Raw genomic sequence first — 14,747 nt, forward strand, 5'->3', positions numbered from 1 at the left:
ATTGGATTGTCTTGGCCGTTATGAAGCCCTTTTTCCCCGCCAGTGCCTCTTTCGAGGCTGTAATCCGTGCATCGAGTCAATAAGGAGTCTACCTGAAACATGGGTGATGCGGCTTGGCGTCCACGGTGACATTGTCGCAACGCTGCCGATCGGTCGGTCCTCTTTGGACAAAAGCTCGAGCGTCGGCGCGCGGATTTCATCCAAAAAAAAAATCCCTTCAAGTCTCTGTCTGCAACTGTTCCAAGGCTACTACTACTTTTGTCCTGACCGCGGCCAGTCTCTAGAAGAAAGGAAAAGGAGACGAGACGAGACGAGACGAGACGGAAAGAAAAGAAAAGAAAAGAAAAGCATGCGACTATCGTCAGGTTCAATACTGCGAGCCTCCCTCGTGGCGGCGGCGTGGCTCGCCTCCGCCGTCCTCGCGATTCCGCAGGTCGTAGACCGCGAAGATCCGCCACCGAATCCTCCTCCGGCACTATCGCCCCAGTCCCCGATCGCGACGGCCGAGCAGGTCGAGATCACGGGGCCCAACCAGACGACGGCGACGGCGACGGCGCCGCAGCAGCAGAACAAACCGCCGATCCCCATCACGGTGCACCTGTTCGAGAGCTCGCCGGGCGTCAAGACGTGCCGCGGGTCGGCGTTCGTCACGATGGTGCTGCCGGCGGACGCGGCGAGGGAGCCCGCGTTCACGAGCAGGGACGGGCAGTGCTACGAGCTGTCCGAGACGGCGCAGTGCGGGATATTCGCGGGCAACAAGGCGGACGGGTGCGAGGCGAAGCTGTTCCGCGGGTCACGGTGCACCGAGTTTGCGAACCTGGCCGTGTTCCAGGAGGAGCTGCGGCCGGTGGGGGGCTTCTTCGCGAGCATCAGCATCAAGTGCGGCATCGCGCCCGTGGAGCCCAAGCCTCTGAGCCTGGGGAACCTCGGCGGGAAGCTGCAGAAGCCGCCGGGCAAAGGGTCGAGGGCGGCGAGGGCAGTGGACGCAGCGATGAGGGCTGCGTGAGGGCAGGGCAGGGCAGGGGGAAGGGGAAGGGGAAGGGGAAGGGGAAGCGGAGGGAGGGCTCTTCGGGATTTATTTCGGATCTGGCATGGTGATTTGGCAAGGCGTTTTGGGCGTGAACATGGACATTGGACAAAAAGGCCCCGGTCAAGGAACCGACGCTGGGGCACCGGGACGACGGCATTCCAGATGGATGGACGACTGTCGGTGTCTGTCCGACATGGACATCATCACATCGGGCAGCGCGCATCTGTACTGCATATGATTTGCGGGTGATTAATGATAATGTGACTTTGACGGCACACACCACCACCACCACCCCTGTGCGCCTTTTGGTCCTCGACAGGAGAGGAATAACGCCGGCGGTAAAATACCCAACACAACACCACCACACCACCCACCACCTACCGTTCCTCGAGACACACACGCGCGGAGAGCGGCCACGATTGGGATTAGCTGTGGCCCTAGTCACCCCGCCCCCCCCCCCCCCCCCTCCCCAAGCTGCTTGCCTCTCAGGTGACAGAAGCATAAAAGAAGGATGGCCAAGGAGGGCGCCTGCTGCTCGGCTCTCCCAGGCCGGACATGCCTTGTGACTGGCTCGATTCCGTGGACCGGTCATGCTAGCGGCGACCAAAAACATTGACCGACGAGGATCAAACAGGAGGGGGCCACAGCCGGACCACTTGGCGGGTATTATTGGGCTGCTCGCCCGTTGATAGGTCCGTGCTCGAATAGAAAGAAGAAGAAAAGGGTGAGGCAATCAAATCCATCGTCGGGCGATCTCCAAGAGCTTGTCACCTTGCAGCCCATTCCTGTCTGTGTGTGTGTGTGCCTGTCTGTCTGTCTGTCTGTCTGTCTGTCTGTCCGTACCTAATAGTGGTGTAGTTAGTTGCAGCGCGAGATATATACCCCGACAAAGAGTCCCCGTCAACTCAATCCATGTCTTAACTTAGAATTAAAACCAGGCCACAACTCGCAGCCCGTCAGACAAGAGAGTCAAAGTTGCGTGCGTCTCTCTTTGGGATCAGATCAGACAGCCCCAGCGCGGCTTTCTCCCCAAAGACGAACCCGCCCGTCCGATCTGAAGTCCCAAATGTGTCATCTCGTCTCAGGCTCTTCAACCCCTGGTACCACCCACGAGAGGCACCCGTCCCACCACCCCCCCCCCCCCCTTTGCCATACCGCATATAACCACGTAAGGGTTCTCGTTCCCTCTGTTTTCAGTGTCTGCTGCCACTTTACCTCGTTTTCCCGACGCAACCTTTTTTTTTTTTTTATTCCTTTCCCGACCTCTTTACTTTTTTGCGTACATTCTTTCGCTTCTCAGTGGCCGGCCACTTTTAACGTTTGGGTGTCGTTTGTCCAGTAGGGTCGTTTTTGTCGCAGTCCTCTCGTTAGCTCTCCCAAGTCGTGTGTGTGCGTGTGTGTTTGTATACATCCCGATATCCTACCATCATCGCCAACGACAACAAACCCCCCCCCGATCGATCGGCCCTCAGCACGCACACTCGAGTGATACATCTCGCGATAAGAAAGAGAAGGATATAAAAAACACACACACACATACACATATACATATATATATATATATATATACTGTTATATATATACACAAAAGACAAGATGCACGCCTTCGGCTTCGCTCGGGTCCTCTTGGCCGTCTCCGTCTTCGCCGACGCCGCCTTCGCCAAGGCCATCGAGGTTCCCGGCATGGCCGTCGTCGTCCGCCAGGCCGCGCCGGCCCAGTCGACCATCATGTCGTGCGGCGAGTACTCGCGCATCGCCAACCTCTCCACCGTCGGCTCTAACAGCACCTACCGCGCCACCTTCTTCGCCGCCTCGCCCAACGGCAACCAGTTCAACGCCGAGGTGCTCGACACCGCCATCGCCAAGCTGCCCTCCGTCATCATGGACCGCCCCCTCAACGAGGCCTGCGGCAACCTGACCGCCCTCGCCATCCAGGAGGCCGCCAACAACTTCACCATCCGCACCGTCCTCCAGTTCTCCAACATCCCCGTCCCGAAGCCCCTCGACGTCGGGCCTGATATCATCTTCTGCTGCGCCCTTGCCCTGTTCTTCATGGGCGGTATCTGGTTGACCATGCCGTAAGAGCATGAGGCCGTCTTCTCGTTGTTGTTGTTGTTGTTGTTGTGTTGCATCAAAAGAAAGCGACGGGCGGTGGCGAAGGGGGGGACGAGGACGGGAGACAGACGTATCGAGGTCACGGTCACCGGGGAAGAGGGGGGATCCTGAACAAACTTAATGCATCTCCGTTCACTACTCGGCCGAGTTGCTCTTGTTTGCCTTTGAACGTGGTAACAGGACATCAGTTACGTTTAGCGTGGAGTTGGACGAACACAGCTACGATACCCAATTCGAGTCACACATCTGAAGCAGCAAATGCCGGTGCCCCTTCCTCCGCTGTGAATTGGTCCGTCGCGTGAAGAGAGAAGGGTGGATGACGCTTGTCTCGTTTAGTATGTCAAGCTGGTTCTGGGTGAAAAAGTAGTGGGTTAAGGTCATTGATAGTTGTTTCCATCCAAGACCCAACAGCGTCAAGTAACCCAACCCACTCGTTCAGTTCGGTCTTCACTCGAGGAGCCACACCCAGTCCCATTCATTGAACGTGACAAGACGTCGAACCGAATGTTCAGTACAAGGTTGTTAGGACCTTCACAGGCAAGAACGCTCACACAGGTCGAATTAAAGCAACATGCTAACAAAACACCCTGGACGCGGATCGATGGATGTATAAATTCACAAGCTTCTATTTGTCCGCTTTCTCGATCACTACTCCTTGCCAAGAAGCCATCTCATCCCGTTCATCGTGTCCGGGCCCAAGCTCGCGGGCGAGTCGGCGGGGGCGTAGATAGACCAGCCCTGGTGGCCCCAGTTCGGGTACCTGTCGACCCTGGCCTCGACGCCGTTGTCCCGCAGCAGCTTCGCGTAGACCAGCCCGTCGTCCCTCAGCGGATCCCGGTCCCCGACCTGGATGTAGGCCCTGGGGCACTTGGGCAGCGCCGCGGGGTCGTTGACGGGCGAGAACCACGGCGACCTGACGTCCGGCTCGAGGCCGCGCATCACGACGTCGTCGACGAGGGCGCTGGTGAAGGCCGGGCTCCACGTGGCGTTCTCCTCTCGCGACACCCACTCGGCCGCGTACTTCTCGGGCACGATCTCCTTGACGACGAGGAGCGGGATGCCCAGCATGGTGCCGGTGACGCCCAGGCCCTCCACGCCGGACCGCTGGCCGACGACGGCGGCGATGTTGGCGCCCGCCGAGTAGCCGCCGAGCACGAAGCCCTTGGCGACGTCGGCGCCGAACCGCGCGGCGTTCTCGGAGAGCCAGACGGCCGTCTCGTACCCGTCCTTGACGGACCGCGGGAACCTGTTCTCGGGCGCCAGCCGGTAGGTGGCGTTGACGACGACGGCGCCAAACTCGAGCGCGAACTCGCGCGCCGGCCGCGTCACGGGCTCGACGCCCGCGACGATGAACCCGCCGCCGGACCACAGCAGGATCAGGGGCCGGCCTCCCCCGTCGCTCTCGTCGACGCCGCGCGGCCGGACGATCTGGAGGTCGATCCCGTAGCCGTCGGGGAGCGTCGCGACGTCGCGGAACTCCTCGAGCGAGGGGTCCAGCGGCGGGAGCGCGGCCAGGAGGCTCTGGATCAGCTGGGGCCGGCCCTCTCGAGACTTGACGTAGGCTTCCATGTTGGAGAGAGAGAGAGAGAGAGAGAATACAAGAAACGCTGGGAAAGGCGCGCGGCGGGTTTGCTGGCGGGGGGTGGTCCTCGCTCGATGTAACTGTTGACGGCCCAAGAGTGAAGACTGAGATACACAGCTATACAACGCTACAAGAAAGAAACACTGCAAGAGAACAACACGGATTTATCGTGTCAGAGTATGGGCGAAGGGAAGAGGTCCCCCCCCTTTAATGCACAGACTCGGAACCGCTTCTCTCCCCGCCCCCACACGACTCAAGAGTGTGGGCGGTGGGTCCGGGACGAAGTCGAGAACGCGGGGGCGTCGGCCGTGATGCGATCTCGGAGGTTGTTGTTTCTTAGCCGAGGTCGAGGTTTCGCAGCATCTCTCACCTACACGAAGCCTCCTCCATTGCCGCAACGCCGAGTGCGGCTCTCGCGGCCCGGCACCACCGGACAAGAATGCCGTGAGTCGACCCGCAGATTTTGGGCGAGGGGGGGGGGGGGGGGAAGCACTTGGTATCCAGCTCTAGGTCCCCTCTCGTCCGCCACCAACGATGGTGTATCACAACAGGCGGACAAGATAGACACCCACGGCGGTGCAATGCCTGCTGTATTGCGAAAGTCGACAGCGAAATTCCGAGAAGAGGTGTCTGGTAGTTGCAAGGCGGATCGCGTGCTTGGCAGAGTGGAAACATATGAGCGAGATAGGGGAACACAGAAACAATATAGTTCCACGCGCGTCAATATCAGAAAAGAACAAGACATTTATGCCCGCGTACCCTGCCACTCTCAATGCGAAACACAAAAGTAAAAGGTAAAAAAAAGAAAATTCGATGAAACGTTTGGATTGGCTGAATAGCCGCTGGCTGAATGCACGTCTTGATCGTTTTACATCTGCTCTTACAGAAAAAAGAAAGAAAAAAAAACCCCCCGGTCGAAAAGCTGCTGGCTACGACTGCCGGGTCCCCCAGGTCGAGAATGTACCGATGATATAAAGGACGAAGCCAATCATCTCTTGCTTGGTTGAAAAGACGAGAAAGAAGGGGGTGGTGTATCCTTCATGAAAGGGAAAATTGCAATATGAGCAAACGATGCCAGCACTTGAGCTTCGCTATCACGCCCGAGGCCAGTCAGTAGCCGGTTTCCAAAGACGGTATGTATTATGCGTCTCTTTCAACGGAACTACACATTGTCCTCAATACACCTCTGTAACCAAGGTAAATCCGACCGAGGGGAAGAGGGCCGCTGACCAATCAAAACCACATCGCAAACATCAAGACCGCCCTTCGAATATTCATCGCCTTTGATTACATCATCAGCACATCTTCCCACAGCATCATCATCATCATCATCATCATCATCATCATCAACAACACCCGTTCTCATCCCCTTCCGGCACTCGGAGCCGCATCTCCCCGCCCCGCACACCTCCGGACCAAGATGCCGCGCACCGAGGAGGCCGAGGCCTTCTTCCACGCCGTCTACGCCGCCGTCCAGGAGATCCCCTTCGGCAGGGTGACGACCTACGGCCACATCGCCAAGCTCATCGGCACCCGTAAGTTATGCTCCCCCCCACTCCTACCCCTTCCCTTTCCCCCTTCCCCTTCCCTTTACCTCCCTCAACTTCACCTCTCCATTCTCGCTCAACAGCCTTGTCCCGTGTCCAGCCGAACGCCCTCGCCAGGTGGGCATCTGCCTCAAACACCTCCCCTCCGACCCGGCGTCGCGGTTCAACAACGAGACCGTCCCGTGGCAGCGCGTCATCAATGCCAAGGGCACAATCTCGCCGCGGTACGTTCACGCTCATCTTTCTGGACGCTGTTTCCGTTGGCCAGCCGCCCCCGGTCGCCACACACACACACCCCTCGCGTGCGCCGTCCCGGAACTAAACCCATGTCCCCTCGCAGCTCTCAACCCTCCGGCGCTCGCAGCCAGGCCGCCGCTCTCGAAGCCGAGGACGTCGAGGTCTCGCAGGCCGCCATGGGCGAGTTCCATGTTGACTTTGAAACCTACGGCTGGTTTCCCGAGGCCCTTCCTTCCGAAGAGGCCAGCAGCGGGCAGTGAATCATTCCCAAAAAGTCTTGAAGGAGGAGGGTGAAGGGATATTTCGGGGGGGGGGGACTGATGATTGCCTCGGGTAACACAACCGTTGACCACGCCTCTAACAAAACAACAACCCCCACGTCCCCCCGATTGATGGGGAAACACGGCATCACATCACATCACACACGCCAAGACAAATTGAACACCCAAATGTCCTTTTTATTCAATCGGCCGCATCCGATGGGGGCACATAACTAGCATTAACCAAGGTAGATGGCGTCTCGTCGTTCCATTTCATCCGCCCAGAGCTGCACCCCGACGAATGCGCTCGAGGAACTTCCACGCGTCATCCCTTCCCACGTGCCATTCGTCAAAGCACACCGCCAGCCTTGCTATTCATAGAGAGAGAAAAAAGAGGAAAAAAAAAAAAAAGTCTTCATATATGAGAAATAATTAGGATGGAAAACAAAAAGAAGTAAAGGGGAGACTGGTGCGTGGCGCATGAGCAAAAGTCGCATAGTGGTATTGAGGGAGAGAAAAGCAAAATGGTTCAACGTCAAACCCTGCCAGCAGAACGACGCACGCGCGAGCCGCCCCGTGTAAGAAACTCCTGCCCAGTTTTTTTGGGTTTCGCCATGCGTAAGGGGAATCATTTTTCGGCAGCATAAAACATGTCGCAAGTGCAAGAAATACAGTTTCGCGAAAAGGGTAGGGGTTGGTTGGTAGAAGTTGAGAAGAAACAAAGGAAAAGGGGGGGGGGAGAAAAGAAGTAGTAGTAGGTAAAGAGACGTAGTTACACCTCCTCGCCTCGTGATGCTTGGAAGAGTGCGTGCAAGTTGCGAATCTCACGCGGCGGACGAGCCCAATCGGACGCGAGCCTTGCGAGGCGTGAGGCCCCGGCAACAAGACCTCGACTAGAAACAGTTGAGGGAGCCCTTCTTCTTCTTCTTGGAAAGGGCGTTCATGCGCTCCTCCAGGAGACGCTGTTGCGCCTCGGCGGCCTGGCGCTTCTTGCGCTCTTCTTCGACGGCGTGCAGGCTCCAGCGGTTGTCGGGCTGCGGCGTGGGTGCAGGGCGGTCCTTGAGTTCCTTGATCTCCATCTCCAGCTCTGCGCAGCGCTTGCGCCAAGCATCCCCGTCGGCCTTGACCTTGTTGGATTGGCGCTCCAGATCTGTGAGAGCCTCCTCCAGGGTTTGTGTGAGTTGCTTCTCGGCCTGGAGGTGCTTCTCGATGGTGCGGATACGGGCCTCCTGGTCTTCTTGGATCTGGTTGATCGAACCCATGTTATCCTTGCTACCAGGTCGTCCGGCCTGGGTGGGTGTGTTCGGCACAGTGCCGTTGGGGCCGGAGGCGTTGTTCCCACCGCCTGGCAGAGGAGGCAAAGGAATGGCTGGCGGCGGCGACGGCAGCGACGACACCGAAGCGCTCTTGCGAAGCGGCGAGTTGGCGGAATCCGCATGCTGAACCTGACCAAAGTTCGAAGAAGCCTCGTCGATCCTGGCCTGTGACCTGTTAGCGTCCCGGCTTCCACTCAGGCCCGTGTTCTCGGCAAGACTGACCTGAAGGGCTGCGTATTCGGCTCTGAGCGAGTCCAGTTCGCTCTCGGCTCTGGACTTGGCAGCCTGTGCTTCTTCGATCTGCACGTTGCGCTCCATCTGCAACGTTGAGAGACGGTTGTTGGTCATCTGGACCTCGTCAAAGTTGCTTTGGAGTTGGTCTTCGAGCTCCTCCACCAGGCGAGAGTTCTTCTTGTTCCGGCTCTCGAGGTCCGCGATTTTCTTACGGATGGCAGACAACTGGGCAGGTAGAGGAACGGGGCTCGCCACAGCGTCGCCTTCAGCGATGAGGATATCCGACAGGGTGGACTTGGCTTGCTCCAGCTCCCTCAAAAGGTTATCGTTGATTGCCGACAGTTCAACAACGTGCCGCTCCACCTCGCCGTACCTCTTCTGGACCTTGCCGAGCGCCTTTTGATCGGCAACCAGGTCTTCAATGCGCTCGGTGAGCTTCTCGATGCTAACATCCAGGCCAAGGGCGAATGCTACTTGGGTAGCGACCTTCATGAGGTCTTCACGGGCATCGTTGAGCTCGCCCTCGAGGGCTCTGATGTTCTCGGCGTGCTCGTTGAGGAGAACAGCGACCTGTTCCTCGTATCCCTTCTGTTCGGCCCGTCTCACCTCCTCCACCTCTCTAGCATGGTTCTCGTGCAACAGCTTCATACCCTCTTGGTGGGTCTTGAGAGCCTGCTCGTGAGCCGCGATCTGGTTCTCGAGGTTGGTGATCAGACTGTGTTGCGTCTTGGCCTGAGTCTCGTGCAGGTCGCGGGCCCTGATGGCCTCCTCAAGCTCTGCTTTGGTGGCGGAGTGGGCGGCCTCCAGGTCGGACACCTTGCTGGCATTGGTGTTGATAGCCAGCTTGTATTCGTCGATTTCTTCACGAAGAGACTTGAGAAGCGTCTCGTGCTTTGCCTCGACATCCTTGATCCCCTCTGCATCGGGTGCAGAGGACTGCTCGGCCACTTTGGCGTTCAACGACCTGATTTCGGATTCAAGCTCCTCAATGGTCATCTTCATCTTTGCCTCCGTCTCCTGCAAGGTGTCAAGAGCGTTCTGGTGCTTTGCTTCCCACGTGCTCAGTTCGGTCTGAAGCTCCGTGATCTTCTTGTCGTTGTCGACGGCCGCCTGCGAAGCCTCGGTCACCTCGGTAGTTGCTGCCGGAACGTCGGCAACGGCACCGGCCGCGGCACTTGCGGCAAGTGTCTCGGTGATAGCGTCTTCTGTGCGCGTCCCGTTGAGGGTAGCACGCAGACTCTCGAGCTCGGCCAATAGCTTTTTCTCGGTTGCCTCGTGAGACCCCCTCATCGCCGCCATCTGTTGTTCGTTCAACTCAAGCTGGTTCTTCAGATTGGACACCATTGACATATCCATCGGCGAAGCCTTCAAACTAGACCTCTCGCGAGTGAGACCGGAAATAAGGGCCATCTTGGTTTCCATCTCCTTCTTGGTCGACGCAACGTCGGCTTCAAGCTCTTGGATCCGCTCCGACCGGGCGTGCAACTCATGCATGGCGGCGTTCAAGTTCAGCTCAAAGTTCTGCATTACATCAGGCTGCCCTTCGAAATTTTCTGCTGCGATGTTACGGAGCGAGGCGAAAGATCGATGAGCACGGTCAATGATCATAACGTTCTGGCTGGACTTGCGGCGGATGACAGGCTGGCTGGCCCTCGGGGAAGATGCATCCAGGGCCTTGGCCTGTGCGACCTCGGTCTTGAGCTCCTCGAGCATGTCGAGAGCCTCGTGGTGCTTCTGCTCGAGCTGGGTGTATCTCTCGGCGAGCTCCCTCTCTGCGTCCTCCTTCTCGGCAGCGAGCATCTTGAATCTCTCCACTTCTGTGACCAGCAGGTCCTGATGAAGGAGATGTTCGGCTGAGGGTTTGGCAGTACCCGTCGTCTCGGCATCTGAGGGGTCAACCATGGCGGGCGAGTCCAGCGCGGAAGAGAGCTCGGAAGAAAGAGAGCGGGACGAGAATGGGCCACCATCCTTCATGCCGCTAGACCTGGCATCGGAGAAGAATGAGGGAGGCCTGGTCCGGGTCGGAGAAGTGACGGACAACATGGAGTCTCGCACTTTGCGCTCGGGGTGGCGGGACTCGTCAATGGTATCCTGGAGATCCGCCAAGGTGCGCAGGGCCTCTTCGTACTTGGCGTGCAACAAGTCGTACTCGTTGACGGTGGTCTCGTGCTCGACACGCAGATCGATGAGCTCCTGCGTGACATTCTCCAGTTTGTCTTGGACGAACCTGGACTGGGCAGGGCTCGGTGGCGGGTAGTCATACATGTCGGCCACAAGGTTCCGCTCCCTCGCATCGGGCGTCTCGGTATGGGTGCCGTTGCCGCCTTGCTTGTCGACATGCGCAGAGTGGGTTGCCTCGGCTGTGGCGGCGGCCTCTCCTTCCACGTTCTCCGGGATCACGTCGTTCTGGCTCATCCGGCCGATCCGCGACAGCGACTGGTTTCGGGCGTGATCGCCGTTGGCTCGTACGACCCCGTTCGAGGTCTCCGCGACGGGCTCGGGCACCTTGCTGTCTCCTTGAATGTGATCCAACTCGTGGAGCAGAGAGTCGAGCTTTCCCAGGCTACGCTGGCGCTCGATGACCTGTTCCAAGCGATCAATCTCGCGCTGCATCAGCTCGGCATCCTGGTCCGCCTCGGCAAGGCGCTCTTCCAGGGTAGAGATGTAGTCTTCGCACGACGCCTCATTCTCTCTGACCCGCGCGATCTCCTTGCGCAGCTCCATGACAATGGTCGCGTTCTTCTCTTCTCCGGAAGTGTGGCCGTCGAGCTTGCTCTCCAGGTCGTGCAGATAATTTTCAGTGCTCGCCTCACGATCCATGAGCTTCTGCAACCGCGCCTGCAGCTGGGTGTTGATGGTTTCAACGTAGGTGCACTTGCTCTCCTTCTCCAGCAGACTTGCTTCAGTACTGGCCAACGTCCCGCGCGTGCTGGACAGAGATTGTTCGAGTGTCTGGATCGTCTTTTCGTATTCGAGCACGACTTGTTCGACTGCTGCGGCAAACGAGTTGGAACGGTTCAGTCGCTCAGTTGCGGTGTCGTCCATGGACTCTTCGTGCAGGTCGTTCTCGGCGGCCTCGTTATCACGGGCCCTGGCCATCTCGGCGATAAGCTTTGCGTGGCGTTGGCTAAGCGTCGTGTAGTTCTCCTGAGCGTCCAACAGCTGATTTTGCAGTTCGTGCTCGCGTTCGTTGTGACGCTCGGACCGGTCGCCGGTGGAGGCTATGCGCCGCTCGCCTCCTCCTCGCTCCGCGCTACGGACTTGTTCCCGCAGGAAAGCAACCTCGGCCTTCAGACGATCAATAATGGCCTGTTTGTCACCCTCCTCCACCTGCTGAATCCTCGGTTTGCTCTGGATGGCCCGGGCTCTCTGGGCGTATTGGACAGTGTTTAACGTTTCGCTCAGATGGAACTCTGCCGGCGTCACGCAGGCAATCATGTAGGTGATGGCGTTTCCGCCAAGCGAGTCTTGAAGCAGGCGGGTCAGTCTGGAGTCGCGGTATGAGACATGAGATCCGGGTTGTCGCGAAGAGAGTTGCGAGATGACCTTGCCGAGCGCGGCGAGACCGGCGTTGATGGAAATGCCTTCCTTGGCACGCTCGCCTTGTGCTCCGGTGTTTTTGAGCCGTTCACTGCCCGCCAGGTCGACAAAGTGGAGCTTGCTGTCGGTGGTCACCCAGGTCTCGGACCCCGTCATAGCTTCGATGGGCACTGAGAAACGCTTGTCGCCGCCGTTTGAGCCCTGAAGTCCGCTCTTCCGCTGCACCAAGTTGAGGCTGAAGACCGCATGAGACCGGGAAGACCTGGCATTGATTGCCGTTGCATCTGTCTGCCGGAGGGTCGAGCCAAATTCCAGCGCATTCATCAGATCGTCCACCGAGCTGATCTCGACCTGTCGCAGGCCGGTCAGGATAATGTTACCCTTGACATCTTCACGGATGGTGACGGCGCTGCGCTCGCTTTGAGGCACGTGGTCGGGGACGAGGAGGTCGCGCAGCTGCTCGTTGTAAATTTCGAGGTAAGTTGCCTTGAGCGACCAGTTCTTGTCGGCCAACGGTTGAGAGCCATGAGAGGAATATCGGGCCGGCGTTCTAAGATGCGACATGGAGCCGCGGTTCGTTTGTTTCTTCGTCCCGTCTAGCTTTTCAAACAAGGCCGTCGCCGCTCTCGGGATTACACCTAGAGGTTAAATTATCAGCCAACGGGCCCATCCAGAGCCGAGCTCGGTCACCGATTCGGAAAGGAACCAGAAGGAAAGACAATAGCGAGAGATATGGTCGTGGTGCAACTTACCCATCATTTCGACGTCACCCTGCTCGCTGGGGCCGGATGTGCCCATTGTATACGACTTTCCGGCTCCCGACTGGCCGTAAGCCAGTAGAGAGACATTGTAACCCTGGATGAAGGCAGTGACACAGTCGTTGAGGTAATCCCATACACCCTCCTGGTCGACGTCGGAGCCGAAGACACGGTCAAAGACGAAAAGCTTTTTCCCTTGCGGTGAGTCGATCGCTAAGCTCGTATCAGACGTGACTTGCACCATGGATCGCTGGAACCGCTGAGGGATCAAATCATAGCCAGGATCGTTCGGGTTGAGGGGCGGTCGGACGCGCACGGCTGGTTGAGAAGAAAAATGGGCAGTTAGCGGTGCGTTGTCCAACAACGAGGGAAGGGGAGGGGGGAGGATAAGACAAGACGAGTTGTCGCGGGAGGGCGACGGACGGGGACGACGGTGAGGGTTCTTAGACTTACCGACTTTGACCGCGGTTCGGGAATCTTCATCAGAGGCTTTGCTTCCACCACCTTGCCTGCTCGTCGTGCTCATGCGGCTGTTGCTTCGTGGGGAGGGTCGCACCATTGCGCTCATCGGTCTTTGGGGGAGATAATTCCCAGGAGAGGCTGGCGGCGAGCTGGCCATGGTAGAAGTAAGTAGCGGAGAAGCGCCTCGGATGGGCCTCGCGGAGGGAATGGGCACCGCCTTGTATTAGGCCAATGGCGCGCGAGGCAAACGGCAGGGCCGATAGGGGCTGGGTTGATATCTGGCAGACCAAACAAGAGCCCAGGCCGTAACCCTGTATCGTACAGTCTGGTCTATGCAGCCCAGTGTAGTGTATTTAGCTCGGATGTGCCAATGTCTCAAAAGAGGGATGGAATCCGACGTGGGTGCGGATTGGCGTGCGTGGAGGGTCCCAGGAGCGGGAGTGACGATTCCCATGCAATGTTGGATTATGCTTCGCGTACGGGGACGTCGTAGACGTCTTCTCAAAGACTCGCTCTCTTGCTGACTTTTTTTTTTTTTTTTTTTGCCCCTTCTCACCTTGCCCTTGACTACGGTAGCAGCGGCGGCGGAGCAAACGCAGCAGCTCGGCGCAAGTTGAGAGACACAAGCGTCATACGTTGTGTCGTTGGGTAAACGAAGCCAGGCAGACAAACAAACAAACAAACAAACAAACGCAAAAGAGAAAGAACAGAAGCCTCGCCCACGGCTGCGCTGCTCGGTTGCCGGTTGTTGCGGTGGGGTGCAATGCAATGCGTTGGCGGATTCTTTCGGCGGCGTTGGATTTGTGGGAGACAGTCGCAGGCAGGGAAAGAGCAGTCTGGGATGTTGAGCTGTTTTGTTGCTGCAGACCTGGACGACACAGAGAGCGAGCGCGTGTGAGAGAGGGAGGGAGAGAGAGGGAGAAAGCGAGAGAGGTGGTGTGGTATGTGTGGAGGGGAGAGAGGCCCACGGCAGCGTGGCCAAGTCGGCATCCAGGGTGTGGATGTGGGTGTGTGGGTGTCTGTGTGTGTGTGTGTTGTGTGGCTCACAGCGCTCTGCAGTGGTGCAATTGTCCCGTGTGCCGGTATCCTGTCCTTGCAGGTAGGAACAAGCAGATGGACTTGGCTGGAATGGTTAGACTAGCCACTGGCGTAGGAGAAGATAGGGGATGATAGGCAGGGGGGGGGGGGTGGTCCAGCCATTGGTCGTGTTTGTTGCTTGTCAACACACTGCTGCACAGTCCACACTTCCAGGGTCGAGGAGTCGTCGCGCAGGTACCTGTGGGTGGTGGGCAGTGAACCAGGGGCGTGGGTGGATGTGCCGCAAATTAGGAGCGCGTCGACGGCTCGGTGTGATTGGGTGGCGCGAGAGATGTGACGGATGCGCCCGTTCCCCGTATGAAATGTGAACGTGTCTATCTGCCTGTGTGTCTGCCTGTCTGTCTTCTGGGGGCCGATTCCGGAATGGCAGAAGATGGCGATGGTGGTGCTTCTTACTACTACACATGTAATCAATCCGCGGCTGATCGTCTCGATAGAGATGGTATGGTGACCAGGGCTGACTTGCGATATGCGGACAGAGAACGGAGGGTTTCTTTGTTTGGTCAGCAATAGCAACAGCAACAGCAACAGCAACAGCCGGAGGAGGCGGCGGGCGATTAAGACGACA

The 14,747-nt window shown here is 58.0% G+C and overlaps 5 protein-coding genes across 5 annotated transcripts; 3 read left to right on the forward strand and 2 right to left on the reverse strand.

Annotated features, from left to right (window-relative positions):
- Positions 1-299: 299 nt before the first annotated feature.
- On the forward strand, positions 300-1,110 carry LY79DRAFT_571573 (uncharacterized protein). The gene has a single exon (XM_060559262.1). It carries the CDS (start codon positions 350-352, stop codon positions 1,004-1,006), a length of 657 nt encoding a protein of 218 aa, XP_060407828.1. The 5' UTR covers positions 300-349; the 3' UTR covers positions 1,007-1,110.
- A 1,516-nt stretch (positions 1,111-2,626) lies between these two features.
- On the forward strand, positions 2,627-3,112 carry LY79DRAFT_528378 (uncharacterized protein; the record flags this gene model as incomplete). Its single annotated transcript, XM_060556017.1, has 1 exon — positions 2,627-3,112. The coding sequence occupies one exon, from the start codon at positions 2,627-2,629 to the stop codon at positions 3,110-3,112; it is 486 nt and encodes a 161-aa protein (XP_060407829.1).
- A 681-nt stretch (positions 3,113-3,793) lies between these two features.
- LY79DRAFT_528344 (Alpha/Beta hydrolase protein) lies at positions 3,794-4,714 on the reverse strand (the record flags this gene model as incomplete). The annotated part of the gene is made up of 1 exon (XM_060556014.1): positions 3,794-4,714. One exon carries the CDS (start codon positions 4,712-4,714, stop codon positions 3,794-3,796), a length of 921 nt encoding a protein of 306 aa, XP_060407830.1.
- Positions 4,715-6,147: 1,433 nt separating this feature from the next.
- Positions 6,148-6,771, forward strand: LY79DRAFT_528331 (6-O-methylguanine DNA methyltransferase; the record flags this gene model as incomplete). The annotated part of the gene is made up of 3 exons (XM_060556013.1): positions 6,148-6,262; positions 6,375-6,498; positions 6,615-6,771. 3 exons carry the CDS (start codon positions 6,148-6,150, stop codon positions 6,769-6,771), a joined length of 396 nt encoding a protein of 131 aa, XP_060407831.1.
- A 762-nt stretch (positions 6,772-7,533) lies between these two features.
- Positions 7,534-13,474, reverse strand: LY79DRAFT_72047 (kinesin motor domain-containing protein). Its single transcript, XM_060565086.1, has 4 exons — positions 13,073-13,474; positions 12,614-12,937; positions 8,310-12,499; positions 7,534-8,252 (listed from the first exon to the last, which is right to left on the reverse strand). The coding sequence occupies exons 1-4, from the start codon at positions 13,236-13,238 to the stop codon at positions 7,665-7,667; spliced, it is 5,268 nt and encodes a 1,755-aa protein (XP_060407832.1). The 5' UTR covers positions 13,239-13,474; the 3' UTR covers positions 7,534-7,664.
- Between the last annotated feature and the right edge of the window lie 1,273 nt (positions 13,475-14,747).

Source organism: Colletotrichum navitas, assembly GCF_030913465.1.
Source record: "Colletotrichum navitas strain CBS 125086 chromosome Unknown LY79scaffold_128, whole genome shotgun sequence".
Lineage (NCBI taxonomy): Eukaryota > Fungi > Ascomycota > Sordariomycetes > Glomerellales > Glomerellaceae > Colletotrichum > Colletotrichum navitas.